At 40.3% G+C, this 25,504-nt stretch overlaps 1 protein-coding gene across 1 annotated transcript; it reads right to left on the bottom strand.

Annotated features, from left to right (window-relative positions):
* LOC131571135 (fructose-1,6-bisphosphatase isozyme 2) lies at positions 1-21,146 on the bottom strand. Its single transcript, XM_058823717.1, has 7 exons — positions 20,909-21,146; positions 18,025-18,187; positions 17,015-17,107; positions 11,414-11,554; positions 10,083-10,220; positions 3,958-4,077; positions 1-800 (listed from the first exon to the last, which is right to left on the bottom strand). The coding sequence occupies exons 1-7, from the start codon at positions 21,079-21,081 to the stop codon at positions 606-608; spliced, it is 1,023 nt and encodes a 340-aa protein (XP_058679700.1). The 5' UTR covers positions 21,082-21,146; the 3' UTR covers positions 1-605.
* Positions 21,147-25,504: the final 4,358 nt, after the last annotated feature.

Genomic DNA, 25,504 nt, shown 5'->3' with positions numbered 1-25,504 from the left:
TTCATGGTTTATTATAATTTGTGCTTTGAAAGGTGTGTGTAAATAACACATTATATTTCCTGTTCTTGTGAGAAATTAAATATCCTGGCAATGCTGCAGCCTTTTCATCTCTATTAATTACCCAAAATTTATATAATTTGCAGCTAAAAATATTGTTTCAGACAGCATAAGACTTTTGCTCTTCTTAGGGCTGTCAAGATAAAAAGCATCTGCAAGAAAGTCTCTGACAGAAAATCCAGATAATGACATTGCAAATACTGATGCAGAAATCCCGTTGCAAACAATATCATCCATGTAATGTTAGATGTAAAATTTCAGATCAAATGGGGATACTGGCACAACTCACTTCCTTTTGTTAATATTATATAAAGTAAGAAGTTTCTGTTTGTCATGACTCTGTCTCTGCACTTGCCCTGAATAAATCAGAATTAAAGGATTTTTACACTTGCCTGCAAAGAGAAACAAAATCTCACTATTTTTCCTGCTCTTGTAAACTGGGACTTTCACTGAGAGATTGGTGGAAAATGCTAGAATCCACTATTTTGAAAGGTAAAGCTTTTCCTGAAGACTGAAAATGGGCAAGCAAGATCTGATGTGGAAAGCCTTTAGCTGCTCTTCTGGTGTCTCTGTACACAAGCAAGGTATTCTTGCACATCGTCTGGAGAGCCAAGGATAAAAGGAACTCTCTGGTGAATATTCTCAGGTTTCACATCCAACACTGCTTCGGTCCCTGTAGTTGCTATGCCACCTGCCTGCTCAATGATGAAAGCCATAGGGTTGCATTCGTAGAGAAGTCGGAGCTAGAAAGAAAGAGGAAACACCTGATTGCCTATGGGGGAAATTGTATCAAAGGACTTGCCAAAATTTAGCATTCTTTTTGTGATTTTAGAAAATTTTGTACCAAGCTGCAATTGACCTAAGTAGCAATGTCTTTCAGAGAGCCCTTTTTTCCCTCTCCTCACCTTTCCTAAAGTCCTCTGCTTGGAGGAACAGTGTGCTGACCTTACATCCAGGCATCACCATATAATTTCCAAGCTGACATACGGACGTGCAGCACCAGTGAAGCTGTATTTTGTCAAAAATGTCAAAAGTGGGTGTCCCACAGGCATCAGCAAAACAATTAAGCTGGCTAAGCTAACAGTACTGGGAAAGAAAAGCCAAAATATCTTCTCATATGGAGTCTTTACATGTTAACTCAGAGCTTGGGATAATCATGTTATGTTTAGTCAGGATATTTTGGAGTTTGAAACTTGATGGTCCCAGTTTCAAATTTCAGGATTCTATTGCTTCTCTTCAGAAATGTAGATAGATATTAGTGTCCTGAACTTATCCAGATTGTGGCTTCAGAAGGAGCTGCAGTTATTTATTAAAGGCAAAATTTCCCTTTTGGTTTGGACCCTGATATCTGTTTACGCTTTTTTAAAATGTTACCTCTTGGAGTGAGTGTGTTCTGGTGGAATGCAAATTTATTTAGGACATATGCCAAAGGTTTCTGTGTTTAAATGAACAGCAGCGAGAGCTGGTCAGTTCTGAACAAATATTATTTCTGTAGGTTTATCTATGAAGTGCTCATGTTCAACAATATTAGCACATGTTTTGTTTAAAGGACTCTTGACGTGTTCAAAAGAAGAAAAGTTTTCTGGGAAAAAGGAAGTGTGACAGAATGCTACTGTATAGAGAGACAGAGAAAAGGGTTGGGCACACAACTTCACTACCCATCACACCTTTAGCGCACTCCAATAAAACCATGATATACCACAACTTAAATAGCACTGTATTACCTTCTTTCTTATCTTTAAAGCCCACTGAAGTGCTACTTCTGGTACAAGGACTCCATCTCTGAGGCAACATAGGACCAGTATCTTTCACTCTTCTTCCTACTGCTTGGCCCAATTCTGGAAGGTCATGAGCCAGCAAAGAGCAGTGGTATCACCATGGAACCACGTTTCAAGTGTCTTGTTGCTACTGTGACTATGCAACTTGAGGAATGCAGTTTTTCATCAGGTAGCAGTGCAACTGCACTTAGGGATCTTCAGATGGGCTCTGTCTTCAGATAGGTTTAACATTTTCACCTATTAGAGAACTATAAGCTTAAAGTTTATAAAAAATATTATTCAAAATATACCATTTGAAAAGGAGATTTATTTGTTGTCTTGTCCTGTAGTGTTTATTGTGTATTGTTTATAACGAAATAGCGTTTAGTTTTCTTTCTTTAACTTAAAAAAGTATCTGTAAATTTTAGGGCCTACACCCATGTAATTTGCATTTACTCTAAATACTTTTGATCAAGTCCTTTTGATAATTCCAGTGACATTTATTATTTTCAGCTCTTTAACCAAGTGCATAGACTGTCTTTCAGGAGAGAGATGATCAGGGCACTTGCCACAAGAGTATTATTTCTCCAATAAGAAAAGATACCTATGAAAAGAACTATATACACCTGCACTCTGAGACAGAAAGAAAACTTATTTTTAATGACAGCATGTTTTGCTTCTTCCATTACTCTCTTTACTGTGGCAGTTCAAGCCAGAGCAATCCAATAATAAATGTGGGTTAACTCTGTGGAAACGTTTATTTCTATAAAGTTATGTAAGTGCTTTGTTCCTTTGTACTTTTGTCCTGTTTTTCATTCTCTCTTTTCAACAATAGTTTCGTACAGATTTCAAAACAAAAAGTTTCATTTGAAGAGGCCAGTCAGCAAACTCACTTTTTTCACATACAGCAAATTCCTTTTTTGTCTCTTTCTCCTATGTACAAACAGATCCACATCATTTAGTGAGGGCTTTTTGTAGTGGTGTTTTGGGTTTTTTTTCTGTGGGATGGTGATTCAAAAATTTAAATAATTCTTGCCTGGACTAACATGCGGACATTTTTGGTTGTATATGTTGAAGATAACTATTTTCCTGGTTTTACTTTGAAGACCATTTGGATCTGCTGGATCTATTTATTTTGGTAAATACAAGCTCACCATGATGAAACCAGTAGTCCTCTCTCCCTAAAGACAGTAGATATTGGGATTTTCTGAGACCAGTGTGGGAGATGAGGCGGATTCCTTCATGTACCAGCCATGGATGCAAAAGCATTTGAATAGAAGACTTTAACTATGGTGTAGATCAGGAAAGAATTCTTGGCGTCAGAACACCAGGTCCAACCTATTATGTACTAGGACATTGATTTCCTAATGATGACCTGGAGGTTACTGCTGGTCTACACATCATCTGTATGACTAGGTCTCTTAAAAAATAAGTGTTTAGAAAGTTGATAATGAGGGTATTTGATACTGCAGAAGAGAAGTTGAGGTTGACAATGGTCCGTGGCCCATCTCTTTAAAGACTGACTGCATTGCATTGCCCTGCATTGTCACAGTGCATTTTGTACTGGTGTCCAAATAGGAAGTCATATTTTCCTAAAATACTGAATGAAACCAACCTTCCACTATAATCACCTTTTCTGACCAGGTAGTAGAACCCTGAATTTGCAGAGCTGGTGATGTAAGTGTCCTTTGGAAACACAAGGTAAGAAAACCTTTTTTTTTAGCATTAGACAAAACCCTTTCTGGGGCTGAGCATGTCCCACCGGCAGGTGAGATAACTCTAGCTGCCAGTTTAAAGTGCAGAGGTTTTCCTTAGACCCGTGTTGCATCTGCCAGCCATGCACAGGTGTCTCAATGGTTTTCTATGGCGCTGAAATACTACCTTTAGAAAAATCATTAAGTCATTGGTTGCTGTGAAAACCACTTGAGTATTTAATAATATGAAAACACAGAGGAAGATTTCTGGCCTAAATTTGCAATTGCCTAAATTTCTTTCCTAAACTCAATCGCTGAGCGTAATTTTCATTAATAATTTTTTCCGCAGTGGAACATTATTATTTGTTTATTTATCTAAATTATTGCTCTGGTAATACCAGAGATATTAGGTTGCCTAAGCTCCCCAGAAAGGAATTCAAATTACATACCTTTCCTTTAGGACTCTTCTGATTAGCAGGATACATGAAGATCCCACCGTACATCAATGTACGGTGAACATCAGCTACCATGGAGCCCACATACCTGGCACCGTATGGGGAGCTGCCATCCTGAAAAACATACAGCAAAGCACTATGTTTACCTGGCTAGACAACTAGTAACGTGGTAAAATCTAATTTTGGTATGAAGCAAGAATCAAAGCTGCTTAAATCAATGGCTGCTTATGGATACTGCAATATAATTTAGTACTGCAAAATACCAAAATCAGTCCGAAGCTCAGCCTTTTGTAAGATGTGATTGTCTACAGTGTTCAAAGATAAGAGTTTTAAAGAGCTGCATTCACAGTATGCAAACCAGAGTGCCTGTAATTTGGGTGCACAATTTGGAATCAAACCCCAGCCTGTGAAAAAACAAGGGACTGAAAACTTCTTCACCTTATCAGAATAAGAATAATTTGATTTTTGGTCTTTTACGGTTCCTAAGCCAGAGCATGAGGAGTGGTGTCACTCCTCTACATGTCCAGATGGTTCCAAGAGGACTCCAACTTTTACCTTCCAGCTTATTTGTCAGGTAGAGAAATTGGTCATAGCACTCATTCTGCAGCTTAGTTTGGGAGATTGCAATTTATTAATGAATGATTTTCCTTGCTTTTAGCTTAGAAATTGATGTCATTGAAGGACAGGCCATTTTAACAAGGTCAATCAAGGAAGTATTCATGTCAGTCCCAGGTCTGCTGGTCATGAAAATGGGTAGGTAGAATATATAGAAGACAAGCAAGGTGTCTCGAACAGATAGAAGTTCATATGGTCGACCAAATAAGCTTCACTGAAGAAATTTAACATGTCACTATACCTTTATGAAGGGGAGATACAAATACAGATGTAAACAAAAGGGAAGCTTCTTAAGAAAATAATTTTGCTGGTCTTTTCATGTCTCTCAGTCTGTCTTCAATAAAGCTGAGGAAGAATTTTTTATCTTCCCAGAACATTACTAGAGACCGAACTTCATGAATGTTTAGTGACATATGTTTTTTATTACAATGCTAAAAGTCTGAAAAGATCTCAGTGGGTTTTTTTTCCTGTCTGGGTCAGTTTTCTAATAAAAGATCTCAGCACTTTCTACAAAGCTCATCCTGTACTGATATTCCATCTAGAAAAATACATAGAAATCTTGTTCAGCAATGCCAACTCCAAGACCTTCAGACATCACAAGTTAGTCATCTTTCCCTGTAAAATCATAAGGTAAGCTGGGGGAAAAAATCCACAACTGGAAGGAAAATAGAGAAAAACATAATTCTATATTGAATAATCTTCTCAAATTGTTCAGTGTGACTGTGAAGTATTGATAACTACCCTCTATTAAAATGGAAAAAAACTCACATGAAATTACATAATATAAAGCAACAGAATGCTAGGAAGTTAAGCTCTATGCTGCTAAACATAAGATTTAGATTTTTGATATGGCTGATAATAAAATTAGAAAACAGACCTATTCCAGGCCTTGTTTATATGTTGGTTTTTATGATTCGTGTTGCACACATAAGAAGAACTATGAAAAATTCAGAAGAAAATAATGCAAACTATGAAAGACTGATGGATAAGGCACAGCCTAGAGCTTTTACATTTAGTTTTGTTTAAATCTGGTCTATTAATTATAGGCATAAATGAACAAAGCTTTAAAGTATTTGCTCCCTTGTTTTTCATGGCTGATGCCCAAATAATTGCATATTTAGGCTTCATATGATAGCTTCTCCATCTCACAGCTGTTTGTACTTGTGACTTCACAATTGTAAAAACCTGACATCAGGAAAAACCAAGCACCTTAAGAGGTATTAAAGAGAGACAAATGTGAGTTTTCAGTTAAAATCTGAAATATATGATTATGATCTCAAATTACCTTTAAAAATACAATAAAAAGAAGAACTTTGTTTTGTGGTTTTAAAAGGTAATGAACTGAGTCTAAAGAAGAGTTTGTTAAACACCAAAAAAAGCCATAACATATTAACAAGCAGCCCCTGAACCAGACTGCTAAGGATTGCTTCTATTATATTATCAAATAAGGACTCTGTAAACCACAGAAATGAAGTTTAGTGACCATGAGCTGCACAGCTGAGCCACCTGTGTACACATCATCTGACAGGTTTGGAATGTGCTAGATTTCCTATTCACTTGCAGATTATTTACATAATTCGTGTGTACATGGACTGTGTTATGCAAAGGATGCTTTGTGGGTTCCCTTCCAACTCAGGATATTCTAAGCTCTAAGCATGAGATGCCACTGACAATTTTAGTTGCTTCTTACCCAGATAGATATTCACCAGCTAGAGGCACAGTGCTGAGACTGTGCTGAGAAAAATACAGATAAATTCCTCCCTTCTGATAAGGTTATCACTTGAACCACATATTGAAATAAAATTTTTACTTCCCTTAGCATACAGCTGTCTGCATAGAAGATTAAATACTCATTTTAGTTAGTGAAATGTTATTTCTTGTTTCTCCAGTTTTGTTGCTCATGCATTTTTTTAAAGATAGGAAAGTTAATAGGTGTTGTATGTACATTGGCATATTGCCCAGGTGTTCTTCTCAAACAAAATAATAGAGCATAAATGCTAGACAGGTTCATCCCAAGTCCTCAGTAATGCCAAGCTCTGTGTTTGCTCAATAAGCACTTCTGATTGCTTAGTTGATGCCAATGAAAGAGCTGGAGATCCTTCATGTTCCCTTGGTCAGCATCCATGTTGAGTAAACTTGTGGCTACTCTTTGTTTTACCCCTTCTGCTGCTTTTTCTTTTTTTGCTTGACTCAAAGGAACAAAAATTATACATAACAAATAGGTCCTGTGATTTTTTTTCCTTCACATTATGATAGCAGTCAATTTTTCATTTCTTTCTTCTACTGTTTTTGACAGCCCTGCTCTTCCACAGCAGAACAAGACCAGGTTTTTCTTACATAAATATGATGACTTGGGGGGGGGGGGTGGAAGAAATTTTTTTCTACAGACTACAACAGCAATACCCTGCATCTCCTACTCCACATACAGACGTGGTGACAAAATAATAGTAGTTTAACTACTTTTTTTGTATCACTTGGACACATCTGGGCTTCATACTGAAATGTGTTGTTAAGGCCATTTTTAATGGCACTGCTGAGACAAATTCTTAACGAGGGAGTCTCAATTGCATAGCTCTCATCATCAGCAAGCTGTGATGAGATTCAATTTCTCTTGTGCCTGACTGTAGGAAGCAAAGATAAAAGTAGGTGTCATAGCAAAGTGTGACAATGTCCACAGGGTATTTCAAATTCTACCAGTGCCAGAAAAAAGCTAGGGGGAGGAAGAACCCATTTTAGGGAGGAGTTGTAGTAAAATTTGTGCAGAGATGGTTTCTGGCCCAGCAGTGCCCACTAAGCATTGCAGACTGGAGTAAACATGTTGCATTACAGGCAACTTTGCAAACAGAAGCTTGCTCTTCAAACTGGTTAAGCAGCAGTGTGATTTTGTCATGCTAAATAAAAAATCAGCTTCACTCTCATACCAGAAGAGATGTGGTTAGACATATGTTTCCCACTACATGATAGTAGTAGGAGGCTTAGTCTGGCCTGCAGAACATCTGCATTTTTCTAGTGCTTTTTATTCAGAATTTATGCCTTAGGTAAATGGTGATCCACAAGAAAATTTGAAAGTCAATGTGGTTTTGTAGTCCAAACTGTCTGATGTTAGATAGTAAGGAGCAATCTGTCTTCTACTCATAAATGGTTGATTTTTAGTGTTTTGTTGCTAATGACAATGATATATAACATAGGATATCTTATGGATTGCATTGTACTTTTGATTCCCTGTTATATTTTTAACTTTTCAGTTTTTCATGGCAATGTCAGAGAGTCATCTGAACAGCATGTTGACCAAGAACTACAGAAAGGAGTTAATAGAGGTAAGATCTAAGAAAGAAAAATGCAAAAATGTGACAGGTAGCTAAAACTGATGCCCGAAGAGTATAGGGTGAATGATCTGCCTGAATAAGAAGGTGTTCCTCCATGCCCATGTCAGCTCCTCCTCATGCTACAGGCATATTCAGCAGACACCCTCACTACCCTTCTGCATGCTGCAGAGAGGGGGACAGAGACTGAAAGTGTGAAAATCTCCACCTGGCTCCTGTAGGGACATCACCAACGTGGCTGCAGCTGAGTAGCCTTACAGATGAGGCCAGGAAGCACATTTCATGCTAAGGAAAAATGACAAAACCTCTCTAGTCCTCCCCACAATGCAACTATTATGTCCTTTCCAAATCAAGGAACTGAGTTATGCTGGTTCCAAAACTCAGGTTCATAACAAGCTTCTGATGGGCAGGGCACTTCCTTGTGCTTTGTGGCTATAACATTCTTGTGTCAGCCCTTCTCATGCTGACAGCTGTACAACTCAGAGCAGCAAAAAATGTGATTGTTCAGCACAACTGAGAAGATTTCCTGTGCCCCAAATAACCCATGCACTTCTGTGGTGCTTGCTTTAAAGTAACAAAAATATCTGCCAGCTTCTCTTCCATTAGACAAACGATTTCAATAGACTTGCATCGAATGATGTACAGATTTGAGATAAAACAGTGTTTGCAAATGAGTTTTTTCCAGTATGTCCTAACTTTAGGATTTAGGAAGTCACATGATAGAGCAGTCCTCACTGATCCTGTGGGGAAATACCTCTGTCTGGTCTTTCCGCTGAGTTTGAAATCTCTTCAGTCTTTTCCTCGTTGCCTGGGGTTGATGCATTTGTTCAAGAATTTTACTTTAAACAACACTTTGGTGGTTTCCAAAAACCACAAATTAATAACTCCAGTCTTAGTGCATGATACTGAATACATAGCCTGGTATAACATTAGCAGAATGAGAAGCACAGATGTTCTTCACTTTCCCAGCTGGATTTAGGGAAGTATGAAAGTTGTGTCATGGGCTTCTGCTTCTCTCACAGCTGAACTGAATGCAGACTTTGAAGACTCAAAATAATCTCAAATATTCAAAGTTAATATATTTAGAATGCTGTGATGTTAGACTCTCTGTAGCTACAATCTGAGTAGTATGCAAAGGAGGGTTTGATATTTAGTCAGTAGTCTTACAGCTATAGCTGATAAGCTAAACACAGATTTTTTTAGCTCAGAAGGAGGAGCTTATCATGGGACCACAGTTTAAATGCTTTCTCATTATATTTCCCTTTTACTGCACCCTGAGGTTTTAATGAATCCATTTATTTAACACAGACCATATTACAAGTATCCTTGACAACTAATAGCTTAAAAATAATATTTTTTCTTAATAGGAAGAGTTTTGAAACCAGCTTCCTAACCAAATTAAGTCCTGACTTGATCCACATGACCATATTTCATTATAAATTGCTTTTCACAGCCACACATTTTAGAGAGCTTCCAGTTTTCCACATTGAGAGCTTGTGTTGTCCTCCTAGCATTGATAAGTTAATTCCAAACTGTATTTGTCTAAGGAAGTTCATCAGACATGGGATGTCTTTCTCCAAGAAAGTTCATCAGACATGGGATGTCTCTCTTTTAACCACCAAATATAGTTAATTTGTGCCTCACACCATTAGTTTTGGTTTTCTCCCCAGCCTATAGGTTGTTCATGCTCAATATGATGCAAGTAGACTGTGCAAGAATGATACTGCATTTTTCAGATGCAAGAGGGTGCAGGAAGGAGAAGGTGATGCCTCCCAGATTCCTGCAAACACAGCACATGGACAGCACATGGAATCTAGCCCTGAACACCCAACCGCACATATTACTGAACTGCATATTCAGATAAAGCTAGAAAATGAGAGTATCCCCAAATTTGGCATGCATATTTCTGGAGTTTTGTTGAAAGATCTAGTTCTCCAGCACATTTCCCTTCACACAAACAAGTTATGATTTTATTTACGAAAGTCTAAGTTATAAAAGATGTCAGGATGCCAAAAAAAAGTTCCATTACACACATATCCAAAATAGACCAGCTGCTACGAAAGGGTTACATGGGTCTGAACTCAGGAAGACCTTCAAATCCTTTTCCATCAGGCAGGACTGCATGGAATGCAGTGCTTGCCAGTGCACGGTACGCTGGGTACAGTGCTAATATTTTCTTACCTCAGGGAATTTCTTCTTTTGTAAATATTCTGTCATTGCAGGATCAAAATACTTTGCATAACCTTCGTTGAGACTGTATACCTTCCCCTTCTTCTTGATTTTAACATCTCTGTCCACCAAAATAAATTCACCAAGACCCTGCAGGACAGGATAAATTAGGTATTGGCATACAATTTTGTTGGCTTTCTGTAACAGTTGTCACACTAGACATGGCAGAAATACTAGCACAGTTTGATCCTTTCAGTACCAGTGTAGTGTATAAACTTACAATATTTCAAAAAGAGCAGAAAGCAGAGAACTTACACTAACTTAATGAAAACTTGTCACATCAGTACTATAAACAAAATCTAATTGGAATAAACCAGCAAAAGAACACAAATCAGCCCTGAAAGCAAATGGATCATGAATCTCTGTCCTCAAATGAGAAGACTGCAAATCAAGAAATGACACTGCCTTCTGACTTCTGGACTCTTTTTGCCTGCCTTGTCCAAATAACCTAATGTGAATGTGGTCAGCTACACCCATTTGTTGCTCTCTGCAGTTTAATTGCAACTTCCACCTTCTCTTACTCTGTCTCAAGCAGAGCAGTTCATCTCCCAGTTCTTTCCACTTGGAATGAGACTATTTACAAACATTACAATAACTTCTGGTAATAATTCATCCTTTTATTAAAAACAACCCCACAAAACCATAAAAGACCACAGTATGTTATTCCCTACATCTAATTCTGATTTTACAAATGAATGATCTTCCTAGCATTCCCACAGTAATACTCATTGTGTTCTGGGCATTCAAGAGTGGCACATGTTCAATTATACAGGTGGTGTTGTGCTTTTGCAAATTTTTGGGCACGCACCTTAGGTGACAGCCATAAAACTCTACTGCACTCAGGAAATGAAACATCACTTGGCTCAAGCTATCAAACAAATGGTCCTTGCTTCAGGCTAAACAGTGAACATGTTGATGCTCTTATTCAGACAGAAAAATCAAGAAGAAAATAAACACAGGTTCCTTTAAGTGAAGACAAAAACACAGTACAAATTAAATTTTTTAAGTGTTCGTTTGAATGAAGAGGGTTTCAGACACTTAATTTAAGAGAATTTAAGTTAATTTTACTTCTATTGAGCAGGAAAAAGCCAAGCAGGTATTGCAACCAACATGCTCATATATTATTAAATATTTATAAAGAAAAGGTGGGATGATCCAGGATATGGAGAAAAGAATTGCATAAAGTGGATAGATTACAGAGACAAGGATTAACAAAAACAAGTAAAACTGAGCACAGAGAGCTCTAAAAGACAGTGGCAATGTGATTAACACCATGACTGTACCGGATCAAGCATGAAGCAGTCCACTCCTTGCCCTGTGGAGAGGGCAACCAGCGTAGCACTACCATACAGGGCATAGCCTGCAGCAACAATATTGCGTCCAGGCTGTAAAGCATCTTTTTCAGAGGGCTCATCATCTGTTTCCTGAGGAAAAATTACCATTTGAACCAAAGGTTAAATTCTGATAATGAACAATAGAAACAACTTTTCAATAATAATGTGCGACAGATTTCCTTTTTCTGTCTATGCAGGCCTTTGAAGCAGCAAAACCAGAGATTGTTACTCCCCCCACCCCTCGTTCAGGGCAAGCTTGGTATTGGTACGTGTACATGCTGGGACAGGATGTTGAGAGTTTGTTATTCTATACATGTCATGCAATCAATATGATACATGCCACAAAGCTGATCCCTTAGCATTATATCCTCAGCTATTAATTGAGGATCATCAGAAAACTGAGACAGAGCAGCGATACTAATCTTCTGTAAATGTAACATAAGCTATGATGCTGACATCCCTCAGAGGGAATAACTGAGAGATAAATGCTGTAATTAACATTACCAAAAAAAATGCTCCCATAGTACAGAATAAAAGGGTATATGGTGCAACATGATGTAACCAAGTTTTTGCATTGGTCTCTTCTAGTGAAAGGATGCTTAACTGAAGGAATATAAATGTTCATCTATTGTGTACAAATGCTCATCATATTTTATACAAAATAACAAATGCATTTGGTTATGTAAAGTGTGCACGTGTGCAGGTACTCACCTATAAGTCTACACAGAATATTCAGGTGGCATTTTACTTCAAGTTTTTAACCAATTTCTGACACTCATCTTTTGATTTGGCACTTTGGTTATCATGGAGCAACAGTAGCCCAAGCACACAAGGTGCAAATATTTCCAGCCAGCTCTAGGGCTGTGCCTCAGCCATGGCTTACAAGAGTTTGTCTGGTGGGGTGGGTAAGAAGGACAGCCAACAGTACTTGGGAAGGCTGGTTAGAGCCTTCATGTCCTGCTGCTACAGAATGGGCCAGGATTGCTTGATATTAATGTTTCTTTAAAAGTTCATCTGTTGTGGTGGTTCTCGTATGGATATTTTGGTGGTGATCCATGGGGAATTGAAATGAAACACTCCCCTTTCTTCAGACCATGGCTTAGTATTTTATTGTTCCCAACTCAGACAGTTTCTCAGTGATTGTATAGGCTTATTTAGATTGAGTAGCAACTAAATAGAAACAGCAAGTCTAGCCCTGAATATTTGGTTGAAAAAAATTAAAATCCATGAAGACTGTCTTGTGTAGAAAATAAGATATTTGCCCATTAGGGTCCTAGTAAGGTGTTCCCTTTCATCGTTGTATGCCAACACCTCAAGGAAAGCTGATATGTGGGACACTAAAACAACACCTTCTTGGTACACAAAGATAGCAATTTCACATCAAAAAGTTTTCATTTTCAGGTGAATTTGTTACTGAAGTCACTTCACTCACAGTCTTTAACTGTATTTTGCTCAAATCCTTTTATTACTATTTTGACAAGTCCTTCTGTGGAAATAAAAAATCCAGTTGACAACCAGCTTTTCATGAGAAGAGCTGAAATATAGCACGTACGAATGTATGTATATATATTTGTATATATATTTGTACATACTGGGGGACTCAGTCCCTCGAAACTATGTCAAGCTGCCTATTCTGGGAGGTTATAATGAAGACTAGTTTAAACTTTTGTGTGCATATTTCAGAGCTTCAAAAATTGACTAATATTAGCTAATACTTTGTGAAACAATCCTTACAGTACCAACTATTATGGCCTAGGTAACTTCATCTATTTTAAAAATACACCCCTATGGTACATACATCTCACCATTAAAACCAATGGTTGTCTATAGGAGACAAATTATTTGCAAGATCAAATGCAGAATTTAACATTCATTGAGACAGTTAATTTCAAACATATTTTGGTTGTCATAGCTTTTTGTATGCTCCTCTCATTAAAGAACAAATAATTTTGTATGGAGCAAAGTGTTTTGTTTTCTAGAATACAGTATATATAAAATACATGCAACTTTGGGTTATATACGATATTGTTTTAAAATATATTTTTTTCTGAGATGAGCTTTTCAGTCCTATTTCTTAAATGCATTTTTTATGTTAATATGACTGAGAAACTATATATAATTCTGAAAAAAGCAGGGGAACTCCTCCCTCAAGGTATAGTTGGGCTGAGTTCACTTGTTTTTTCATCCTTATTCACAATTGTGTTTCCAAGAGCTAGCTTCCAAAAAGAAGAATTAAAAAGAAAACATTTTGCAGAGCAAGTCAAAATGTGAAAAAGCTACAGATCAGCTGATACTTCAATGTTAGGACTGCAGGAATTTTGTCTGCCAAGTACCATGTACTGATAAACAAACCAGGGAATTAAGATGGGCAGTGCACTCTGATAATTGCTATTTTCTCTTCTTTCTGGTGCACAGATGGATTTCCTGTCCATTATATTTTGACTATGATGGTGGTAGTGAAATACCTTTAGAGGCCTTTATGCAAAACAATAAAATAGACAGATGGACTGCAAATAATGAGTTATAGTGACTCTGTCACTATAACTCATAACTGGTGTGAGGTAGATGAAACAAAGGCTGCAGTGTTTGGCTATAGGGGTACCCTCAGGTGATATCTGGGTCTAAATTTTTTTTTGTTTGTGATTTGCCTGACATCACACAAGGGAATTCTCATCAGCACTGACAGCAGCACTAAAATGACTTGATTTCCAGGTCTCCATTTTGTATCATGTGTTTCATGAGTAGCCTTTGTGTTTTTACTGAATTCTTACACCTTCTCTGTGAGGGACCACATGAAGGGGAGGACACTGTACTCACAATAAGGAAAGGTATCAAATAAAATACATCAGAAGCATTGGGCAGAGTTACAAATTAAAACCAAAATGAAACAAAGCGAGAGAGTTTCATAGCATATTTGTGCAGTATGAATTAAGGATTGTAGATTTAGCTCAGTGGCATGAAAACCTGGGAAGAACCCAAGTGAAAAGCATTTATTGTCACTATATCTTGACACTTTGGCAGCTGAGAGCCCCCTGCTCAGTGGCAGCAGCTGCCCAATCCCCTTCTGATTCAGCAAGGCTTCTCCCTCAGCCCCACTTTTCAGGTGTTTCTGATTTTCAACTGCACCACTCTGGTTTCAGAAAGCAAAGGCCAGGTGGAAAATTAAATAAAGCTGAGATACTATTTATTTCCTCATGGATTTTTCTAAAAAACTGATAGAATGCTTTTGTGACACCATGAAATGGTCTCTCCCACTGTGGTGGAGGCTCTGCATTGGAAGCAATCAGACAACTGTTTTCAGGATTGAAATGTATTGTCCAAGTCTGGCCCTTCTATAAGAGTGCTTATTATCTGTTTTGTTTTTTTTTCTAAAATAAGCCTAACATTTCTGCCCTGGAAAGTGTGCCTTTGAAAATGAAATTAAGGTGAGACATGGTGAGAAAATCAGCTCATCTCAATTTTCGAGGCTAAGGTTCATCCTTTGGAATCACAATGATTTTACCTTTTCAAAAATGTTATTCATTAATCTTAAATGGCCTAAAATTATGTTCTCTTTCTTAAGTGATATTTATCAACTGGAATGAACATCTCACTTTTATTCTTATACACTGCCCTTTAGTAACTATCAACAAAGCACTTCTTATTTAATAATTTCAAAGAAAAATGCAGCTGTTGTCTACTGTAAATATTGGGAGATGCTGTTGTCCTTTAGGGTATCTTTGGAGAGATAACTGAAAAGGGTGGAGGTCCCTTAACATTAGAGCACATTTAATGGATTTCATGAACACAGATAAGATCTTTTCCCTGCAAAAAGCAAGAAACTGCATGGTACTGGAGGTAGTCCCAGGAATGCTCTTTCAAAAATCATACCCAGGCACCATCTCAGTGCTGTCTGGCCTGCACGGCATCTGTGGTGTGGGTTTGCACTAACCATTAACAGTGTGGACAGCCAAATTCCAGGACTTGTGCCACAACCCGCTTGGCTTGTGTCATAACTATTTGATTCACTAGTAGATGCATATTCTCAACAGTAATGACTATTGTATTACCTACAAGAAACGTAAAAACCAAGGACTAACCAGTTGAAAATTATGAGCTAAAAGGAGACAGACTTAGAAAACATATCTTCATTCGCTTGAAGTGTAACATCTGAGTCTGCAAAGACTTCTTTGAAGTCAGAAGTACTGTAAACTGTTGTTTCACAATAGCAATGACTGAGGGTCTCCCACAGTCATATGACTGTGAGCTCAGGCTTTGGAAAAAACACCAACTGCTGGGAGATTAGCAAACAAATCACAAGACTTGGCATGACTGGAGCTCTCAGTGTTTGTTGCTGTACTGTGCAGCCATAGGGGAGCAGACATGCTACCGGGCCTGATGACTGTAGGTGAATGCTTCCTCCAGCCCCCAGCGTTTCCATGCTCACGGACTCCCGTCCATGGCAGGCACGGCAGCTGGCTCTGGCAGGCCGCACGGTCCCGTCCATGGCACGCACAGCAGCTGGCTCTGGCAGGTTGCATGGTCCCGTCCATGGCACGCACAGCAGCTGGCTCTGGCAGGCCGCACGGCCCCATCCATGGCAGGCACGGCAGCTGGCTCTGGCAGGCCGCACGGCCCCGTCCATGGCACGCACAGCAGCTGGCTCTGGCAGGTTGCATGGTCCCGTCCATGGCACGCACAGCAGCTGGCTCTGGCAGGCCGCACGGCCCCATCCATGGCAGGCACGGCAGCTGGCTCTGGCAGGCCGCACGGCCCCGTCCATGGCACGCACAGCAGCTGGCTCTGGCAGGTTGCATGGTCCCGTCCATGGCACGCACAGCAGCTGGCTCTGGCAGGTTGCACAGTCCCGTCCATGGCACGCACAGCAGCTGGCTCTGGCAGGCCGCACGGCCCCGTCCATGGCACGCACAGCAGCTGGCTCTGGCAGGTTGCATGGTCCCGTCCATGGCACGCACAGCAGCTGGCTCTGGCAGGTTGCACAGTCCCGTCCATGGCACGCACAGCAGCTGGCTCTGGCAGGCCGCACGGCCCCGTCCATGGCACGCACAGCAGCTGGCTCTGGCAGGTTGCATGGTCCCATCCATGGCAGGCACGGCAGCTGGCTCTGGCAGGCCGCACGGCCTCGTCCATGGCACGCACAGCAGCTGGCTCTGGCAAGGCACACGGTCCGGTCCAGGGCTGCCAGCCGCCCGCAGTGCGTGTCCGGGAGGACAAACACTGCCATTCCTCGGCACCTAAGGCTGAGTCAAGCATCACTGAAGGAGCTAACCAGCTGCCCTGGGGGTGAGATCACGTTAGTTAAGTGCCTTTGTGTGCCGAGGAAGGAAGTGCTGTCGCCTAACAATTTCATGGGGCTGGGTGTCCCCTTCCAGTGAATTCAGGCAGCATTTTAGCACACGTGAATATGGAAGTGTTTGTCTATCCTTTCTAAGGCTCCCTTTTGCCCAGAGACACCTAAGGGACCATGGAAAGAAACTAGGCAACATGATGAACTCAAGACATTTTGCTTTCACCAAGCAAATCATGCCATGTGTGATTTGCTCCTCTTACCTTTTTGTAGATAGCAAAAATTGTTCCTATTGGTGCCAAGCAGTCTATATTGGATGAACCGTCAAGGGGGTCAAAGCACACCACATATTTACCCTAAAACAGAAGTGGCAAGGGAACCATTTAATTGAAAGTTGCTTGGTATTATTACTTCCTTTTACTTGAAAACTCCCATGTTTTTATGTCTGCATTTAGCCCTCCAATTGTGCCTGATACAGCTCGTCAGAGAAGGCTGCACTAACCCAGCTGGCCCTGCAGCACAACACCGACTCCCCAAGGGCCTGCCAGAGAAATTGGAGAGGACATGTTTCTGCTCAGACAGCACAAATGGATGTTACAGAGGAGCAGTCCTCTGCTGCCAAGCAGGGCAAGAAGTTGTTTTAAAGCAAAAGGATTGACGCCTTTTGGAAGCAAGCATCTTCCTCTAATGAATATGTTTTCTTTTGCTACTTTTACTGTGAATGAGAGGATTTCTCTGTGTTGTGAGGTTTGAGGGCAAGAAGGCAGAAAGAGAAAAATCTTCGGGAAAGGGCAGGTTACATCAGCATGAACAGTAACTCGCTGTAATAGGATCCCCTCCAGGGGGAAGCCTGATGAAGCAGTCAGGTGTTTCCTTTGAATATGTAACATAACACTCCCTTCTGCCAGCTTCTCATCTCATTTTATCTTTCTAAATACTAGTGTAATCCAAAACCATCGCACCAGCGGTCAGGGAATGTAACAGTACACTTCCACCTGAGATTTGGGATGTGTTAACAAGCTTAAAAATAATTATTCTCCCCCCTTCACAAAACTTTAATAATAATTTTACTCTCCACATCTCTTTTAGCTGTTGAAATCATCCCACCCACTACAGTTATTAATCAAAACAACGCAGAAACGGCGCAAATTTTCTGAATTCCCGCGGGAAGGGTTGGGTTTGGGGGCCAGGGCCAGGTTTCATACTTGAAGCAAGAGTGCCACCTGCTGCTGCCTGAGCCGACAACCCCCCTGAATGCCGGAGCTGCACAGACCCGCTTGTCTTTCGGGGTGATGATGGCCTCCTTGTTCTCCTCCGTGACCAGGACACAGGTGCTGTAGGAGGACTGGAGCATGTTAATCACCAGGGAGTTGGATAACACATCCAGCTTCTTCACCTCATCACCTGTCACATTCACTGTGCCAGCTATACCAAACCTACAGAAGAGTAACAATGACAAGAAACCTGAAGGAGGCAAATACTACAGGTTTTTACAAAAAACACCTCAACAAGTCAAGGTTATTCCTTCATCTTATCTTCCTACACCTTTAGACAATCTTTGAATGACACAGCTGAGGTGCATTATAAGACTGTTGCTGCTGTAGAAAATAAAAGCATGTGCTTTGAGGCGTTACCTGGGTCCTCTTGTTTCTTTGTAGATGTTCCCCAGGCCAGAAGCAGAGCCCACAGCCCAGGTGGTGAGTACCAGCCTTCCCCAGCAGCCCCATGAAGCAGCTGGCTGCAGTTTTGAGGAAGCAGAAAGTGCAGTGAGCATCTGCAATATTTTCTGTCACTAGCTGCTCAGAGCTCCATGGTGGTCCTTTAAACCACATTCACCCTGCCAGCCCCAAATCAGGACTTTAAAGGCATCCCCAGGGAATTTGCCAGATAGAACCGTATCTCTGGACCAAGGTCTGTTTTATTTGATGATCCTCAGCTGAGTTAGGATGACACTTTTCCCTATCCTGATTTTAGCAATATGCTAATAACATGGTATAGTAGTATATATGTTTCTGAGACTTCCAGTTGAAGAAGCACTGTTGAGGCCCAATGTGCGTGTTCTGGGCTTCTTAAAAAAATACAAAAACCTTACAGGGAAAAGCTACAGCTTTTTTTATTCATTAAGGGAAATTAAATGGGGTATTTTGGGGAGTGTGGGGGAAGGGGAGGGGTGGTGGTGGAGTGGGGATGGATGTGGGAAAGAGGGGAGGAGAAAGAAGAAAGTAATTAGTCCATAGAATGATATTGGTCAGTGGCAGGCCTGAGCTGGGAGTGGAGTAGGTCTTTTGTCTTTCTCAAAGCTGCCTGTGCCTTTCAGCAGTATTGAGTGTTTGGGATATTTTATTTTTGGGTGCCAAATTTAAGGTTTTGAAAAGGACTATGATTTTCAGGGAATGGTAAGTGCCTACTCTCCAGTTAGTGTGTTTTCACGCACAATCACAACTCAAGAGCTCAAGTCTATGACTTGGAAAAAGTTCTTCACTTTTGAATTTAAAATTTGTCAAAAATTCATGCTTAGTACTTTAACATTAAAGAAGACACTTACAGTCTCCTATTTGGAGGAAGTAGAAAAATCAGGGCTCTTTAACTGCACAAATGCAGATGAATGCAAGCCACTTTCACGGTGGTTGAAAGTTTGCCATGGGAATCCCTTAAATTCCATGGTTAGTTTCAGTAATTTGAATGGTGGAAATTACTAATTTGTATGTTTGGATACTTTAGATATTTCTGAGATAACATCTGAGGCTTTTTTGTTCATAAAAAGAAACATTTTCTCCTTAATGTAATGTATGCTTTGGGGTTTTTTCTGAAGGGGAAGAAGGATTACTATTGTTATTATTAGAGGCTATTCCACCAATAGCCTAGCAGTTTCTCTGCTGTTACAAACTATTTCAAAGATTGTCTACATAAAAATAAAAATTATATAAGGTAAACTCTTCCTTTAAGTCAAGGAGGCAAAATTGCTCAGTTTCACCTAGTAAGGAAACTAAGAGACAAAGCATAATTTAAGAGTAAGAGCATAGGAGACTGAAACTGTGGTTCACTTTGAGTATGTCTCATGTCTCTCTAGGCAAAATAAAGTGAGTGCAATAGTTCTGAGACATTGAATTCATGATTTGCCAAGATGATATAGGACTTTGACCAAATAATCAACAGAAGCACAAAATCCCCCCCCAACTCCTAGGATCACACATTTTGGTGTTTCTGTGGAAGGAAAGAAAATCCAAAATCCCTAAACAAATAAATGTTGTCTTCCTTTCACAAATATATTCCTGGCCTCTTTCATGCATGCAGGTGTAAGTACATACTAAAGCATGTTCAGAAAAATATCTTTTGATACATATCAAGAACTTTCTATTTGAAACACACAGTTTTATTAGGGCATTCCATATCTCTGAACTCTTTCAGATAGATCAGCATTAAAAGACTTAGACTGAAGTCTATTGCACTTGTCCATGTGGAACAGCTCAGTACATTCCAGGTTTTGGTAAGGCCATTTTTTATTCTATCTGCAAAAGCACTAGATGCCAAATTGTTATGTTTGGTTTTCCTAGAGGGCCTTTTGAGATCTCCTGCCTGTAACCCTACACGTGGGATACTGCTTGAGGAAGAAAAGAGAAATGCAGCCAGGCACAGCAGCGCATGGGGCTTCTCTCAGGGCTGTTGCTTTAGAGCATTGCTTATTCAGCAGACAGGCAGAAAATCAGCTTCCCAAGATAAGCCAAGCCCTGACTTGTACAGTTCAGCAGAGGGCTTGGATGCTAGCAGAACATATCACAGTGAGATATTCTGCATTAAAAATATAATGGTGTGATTTTTACCAAATTCACAGTAGATATAAAAATAGATCAGTTTCAACAAGTGCAAGAGATAACAAGGTGAGCAGTGCATTGAAGTTCTGCTCTGACTTACATTTTTAGAGTAAAATATTACAGAACAGCAGTTAGCTTAAATGTCTATCTTGCACCCAATATTAGAATACTCCAGAAAGAAAGCTCTCCTGCTTCCCACTCTTGATAATCCAAACTCTGACCTTGCTCAGCTTAAAAAAGACACTTCCAAGCTATTTATGAATCTCTGCCCACTCCCCAGCCTTGCTATGCCAGTTGCTATCTCTCTGCCTCCACTTCCTCCCAGTAGTGCAAGGTAGGACTCACATGTGGGCAAGGCCTGCCTTTCTGACAGCAGCAGAGATGGCCTTTATGGCAGTCAGCATGGAGTTGAGCAGCTGCGTCAGCTCCCCCGTCGCTCCCTTCACGCGGCGTCCCTTCTCCATGACAAACCGCGTCAGGGTCAGCATATCCGTCTCGAAGGGGCTTTTGTCCGTCATTTTTGCGGGGTACCAGAGCTCCTTCTCAGCTGGACAAAATGCTCTCTTGCCGTATTGAGATCCTGGGCAGCTGTTTTATTTTGAGGCAAAGCTGTGTTTGGCTCTGTGGCTGGTCAGAATTTATTAAGATGTTTTTGAGACCATGTGATTGAGTGCTCAGAATAACTGCAACCCAGGCTGGCTCCACGTCTCCACTGGGGTGCAGGAAAGGAGCCTGAGACAGGACTATAGCTGAGCAACTACTGCTCATCTGGGCTTCCCCTGTGCTGAAATTAGCTCTGTGCAGATCTAGCTACATATTCTCACTGTACATCAGACTGATTATAATACAAAACTCTCACTGTCTGCGTTCTTGGAAATGGCTTTCCTGTAGATCCTGTTCAGCAACGGGTTCAGCATAGCCAGGGCTGTGTTTACAAGGCACCAGAAATGAAAGCACCAGACACCAGTAACCATATGTGCCACAGTGTCCCACAGCACTGTGACTCCAGACAGTGAAGTTCCCTTCCCATAAGTCCTGTTTTTTCACTCTCTTTTGGCCTCCACCCTGAAGGAGGGTTTTGAAGGGGTGCATTGAGACATGCATTTTTAAAAGTGTTTTATGTTGCTAGTTGGTCTGCTGCAGTTCTATTTTAATGATTTAATTCCTGGTCTGGGTTGTTTGTAATGTTATAGCGCTTGAATGAATGAGAAGTACTGGTTAGCTGTGGCTTGACTAGTTACAAAGTAATTATATCTTAAATAATTTACAAATAAGGCTCCTCTGATTGAAGCATATCAATGGCATAACTCACAAAATGAAATTTTATGTTGGCTTTCATATTGTAGTGCACCACGCAAATGTAGGTATGTCCAAATTTGCAATTATGCTGCCAGTAACTCCTTACAAGCAATATGCTAGGAGCACATGATGCCAAGTGAAGGTAGGCAGAAACTCTCCAAGTAATGTATTAGATTTTGCATTACATACATGCTGTCGGAATGCTGGAGTTATGGATTTCAATTACAGCACTGTCTTCCCACTCTGACTAGGCAGTAAGAGAAACTATATGCTGCTACATGCTGTAGCCTTCATTTTACTTATTAGCAGCACTCTTATTTTAAAGCAGAAGATATGGAAAGCCCCCCAGCAAAACAAGAAAAGCTGGAGTAACAGCAGAAAAATTTTATTAAGTTTCACTGTTATTCCTTTAACAAATTGCTGCACTAAAATCTTGCCAGGAAGACAGAAACAAAATTCTGTATCAAAACATATACCTAATGTGTTTTTGTTAATAGGAACTTCAGCTGAAGCATTTATTCAGATTTTCCTAGAAGTGTCTCTTCATCTAATGACAAAAATACATTATTTGTAGGGTTTTTAAAGGGATTTGAATGCTAAGGTTTTCTACTTTGAAATCATCTGCAAGAAAGGGTTTTAGAGATCAACAGCACTGAACACTAGCCACAAGCAGAAAGACAGAGTTCAGTGCTGCTTCCATCCCATGTGCTTAGCTTTGGAGATATTTTTCCAGTCCTGTTCCAAGGTGGAGAAAGAACTGGTGAGTGAAGTTGCTCCGATGGAGCAACAGGCAGGTTTTATACTGCATATAAATGGTTGAAGAAGAAAGAAGTCTTGAAGGTTTCTCTTTTCTACTACAACATATAGTTAAATGTACTGTTCACATCACGAGACAAAAGTTACACAGCATGTTCTGCCGGGTTAGGAAGCTTTCTTCTTTTGAACAGACTGTGTAGAAAACCAAAAATAAAATATGTGGAGCTTTGGGATAGCACATGGTAGGATCAACAAAAGAAGGTTTCACGTTATACATGCAAAAATACCTGCTGGCCTAAAGTACAACCATTACATTCTGCACATTATTTCATCATCATGGCACCTGTCAGCCTGACCCATACTAGAATGCTTTTAGTGCCAAATCTCTCTGCTGTGTTTCTGGAATACCATGAGCATACCAAATCAAATTAGTAAATAAGAAATGGGGTAGGGGTTGGCCTATGACTTCTAACTTCTGTCAAAACATCACATGCAGACTTTCTGTTGATTCCAAGTAATCTTTTACACTGGTCAAAAAGACAAAGTTCAGATCATCTTCTAACAGAAAGTTTGTTTTGGAGTTAGTGGTTCAAAGAGTGTTTTCAGAGCTGATAAGTCCACTATTTGCCCCCCCCCCCCTTTTTTTTTTTGGTAAAATAATGGTCCTTAAATAAGAAATTAACTTACACTATTATGTAAACACAAACTCTTCAACCAATCTTTCCATAAACATTGCACTCAACAGCACAGCAAAAAGAGAAAAAATACTGGATAAAGGCACAAGATTGGATTGTATGAAAGCTTCACCTTTTATTGTTTTGTTAATACTGTGATCCCACTGAAACATAGCAACCCAAATGATTATACGGAATTATTAGGCTATACAAATAATTACCATTTTATGGAGGTGGGGAGAAATCAGATTGTGGGAAAAAAGTGTGATGATTTTCTATAAGCCTGAGAACTTCTCAGTACAAGGGTTGGAATAATATAGGAAGGCCAAAAAAATAAACAGCTCAATTTGACAGATCTGGGAGATTTGCCCTTTAATATAAAGAGCTCTTGGGGATTATTCCCACTTGCACTGGTGCATGGGCCAGTCTTGAGCCTTAAAGGTGACACCTTTTCTAATTGATATGAAATGTTAGTTGCTTGGATGGCGCCAGCTGAAACTGGAGCCAGTGACCTTTCACCAAAGGGCACAATGCAGCCACTGAGGAGGGCAGTGGGTAAAAGTGCTGTGGGGGCTGACAGCAGACCCTGTGACAAATCCACCTTCCAGCTCTGCACTGACAGGAGGGAGAACTCTGGAAAGGGGGATATGGAAGGAGATTGCTAAGTAGTTTTCCCACTGGTGGCTAGACAGAGATGTTTTTCAAATATGGGCTTACATATTACTGATTAGAAGATAAACCCATCTCACAATAGATAAATTGCTAAGTATGAAATGTCAGCCCACAGGCAAAACCAAACCACTGAGTACTGACCCAGCAATCATGGACAGTATTGACTTTCCTCCTATAACCTTTACATGCTGTCAGAAGGGTGTATTAAAAATAGATATATGCAGTCCAGGATTCCTGTAAAGATTGAGGGCAGAATACAGACAAGGAATTCTGGTAAGACGGCAAAAATCACTGCTGTGGATTCTGTCTGCTGAGTCATGACAACAGACCACCGAGGCACTGTAGTCCAAACTGACTACTGCCGGCACTCTCACAGCCTTTTAAGGGCTCAGGTCCCTGAAAGTTGTCTCCACTAGCAAAGTCTCATTAGAATTGACATTTTCAGTAGAAACTAGGCCATTCAGTCCTTGACAGAAACATCCTGTCCCACCAGTTTGGAGAACAGATGCATATGTACAACTGTCTAAGGTTTGCCTGTATGACTCCAAATGCCCCAGCATGACGTGTCAGAACGAGGGTCCTCAGGTTTTTGTCTGTCTGAGCCCTCACAGAGTATGCCCTTGCACCCTGGATTTCAGCTTCCCCATACCTCTCTCTTGTTTCACAAGAAGAACCATGCTCAGTCAGGCCATCTGCACTAATGCTTACAAACAGGCAGGTTTGTAGCTCATGGCACCCCTAGACAGGACCTCCCAGACCACGAACTTAGTCAATGTATGGTGGCAGTTCACCCACAGAAAGACCCACACGATCCTTACTTTGAGTTTGGGGAAGGCGAGTGGGCAGTGAGAAATATCAAAGATTTGCTGATTTTAATAGACTCAAAAACTGCATCCACACAGTGCTGGACAGCCCATCCAGCTCCCAAGCACTAACATGCTCTCACCAGCAGCATGCCCCGAGTGAGCATATTAAATGTCAGTATGCTTTGGGGGGATTTTTACACCTCCCAAAATAACACAAAGAACATCTGGTGGAGGTTGCTAGCAATACAAAAGTTCATGTTTTCATCAAGTAAGGAGGTTACTTTTGGCAAAGATAGTCAGATAGTCATCACAGAAGAATCTGTGTATGTACGAGCTGTCCACACATACTCTTTATCCCATTACAACCCCTCCACACTAACATGTCATTTTCCATCCTTGTGTAACTGGATCTGATAGAGTCTAACATCATGTGTCAGAATTAACATACGCTACTGCCCATGTTTCACAGACATTAATTCTCCATCAGAGTAACCCCAGTTCAGTGAACAACTGCTGCAGTGTAAACACTGGTCAGGAAAGGTCACTCACTGTAAGAGGCTGCTGAATCTTCTTCCCAGGACTTTTAAAAGAGGACAGAGTTAGCTGTATTCTGATAGTCTGTAACTTGTCTGAGAAAGGAGAGATTCTTTCCCCTAGATATTGAATGCACACAGTATTTCCTTGCAGCACATGTGGTTCTTCTGTAATCACAAATGATAAATGAAGAAAACATA

Source organism: Ammospiza caudacuta, chromosome Z, assembly GCF_027887145.1.
Source record: "Ammospiza caudacuta isolate bAmmCau1 chromosome Z, bAmmCau1.pri, whole genome shotgun sequence".
In the NCBI taxonomy this organism is placed as follows: domain Eukaryota; kingdom Metazoa; phylum Chordata; class Aves; order Passeriformes; family Passerellidae; genus Ammospiza; species Ammospiza caudacuta.
This window is presented reverse-complemented; position numbering and strand designations above follow the sequence as displayed.

Excerpts from the sequence above, each read along its gene's own strand:
- LOC131571135 (XM_058823717.1), bottom strand. The coding sequence starts at position 21,081 with ATGACGGACAAAAGCCCCTTCGAGACGGATATGCTGACCCTGACGCGG. Across the intron at positions 17,108-18,024 it reads TCACCCCGAAAGACAAGCGG|GGTAAATATGTGGTGTGCTT; the intron begins GTCTGTGCAGCT and ends CTTCTGTTTTAG. Across the intron at positions 4,078-10,082 it reads AAAAGAAGAAATTCCCTGAG|GATGGCAGCTCCCCATACGG; the intron begins GTAAGAAAATAT and ends TATGTTTTTCAG.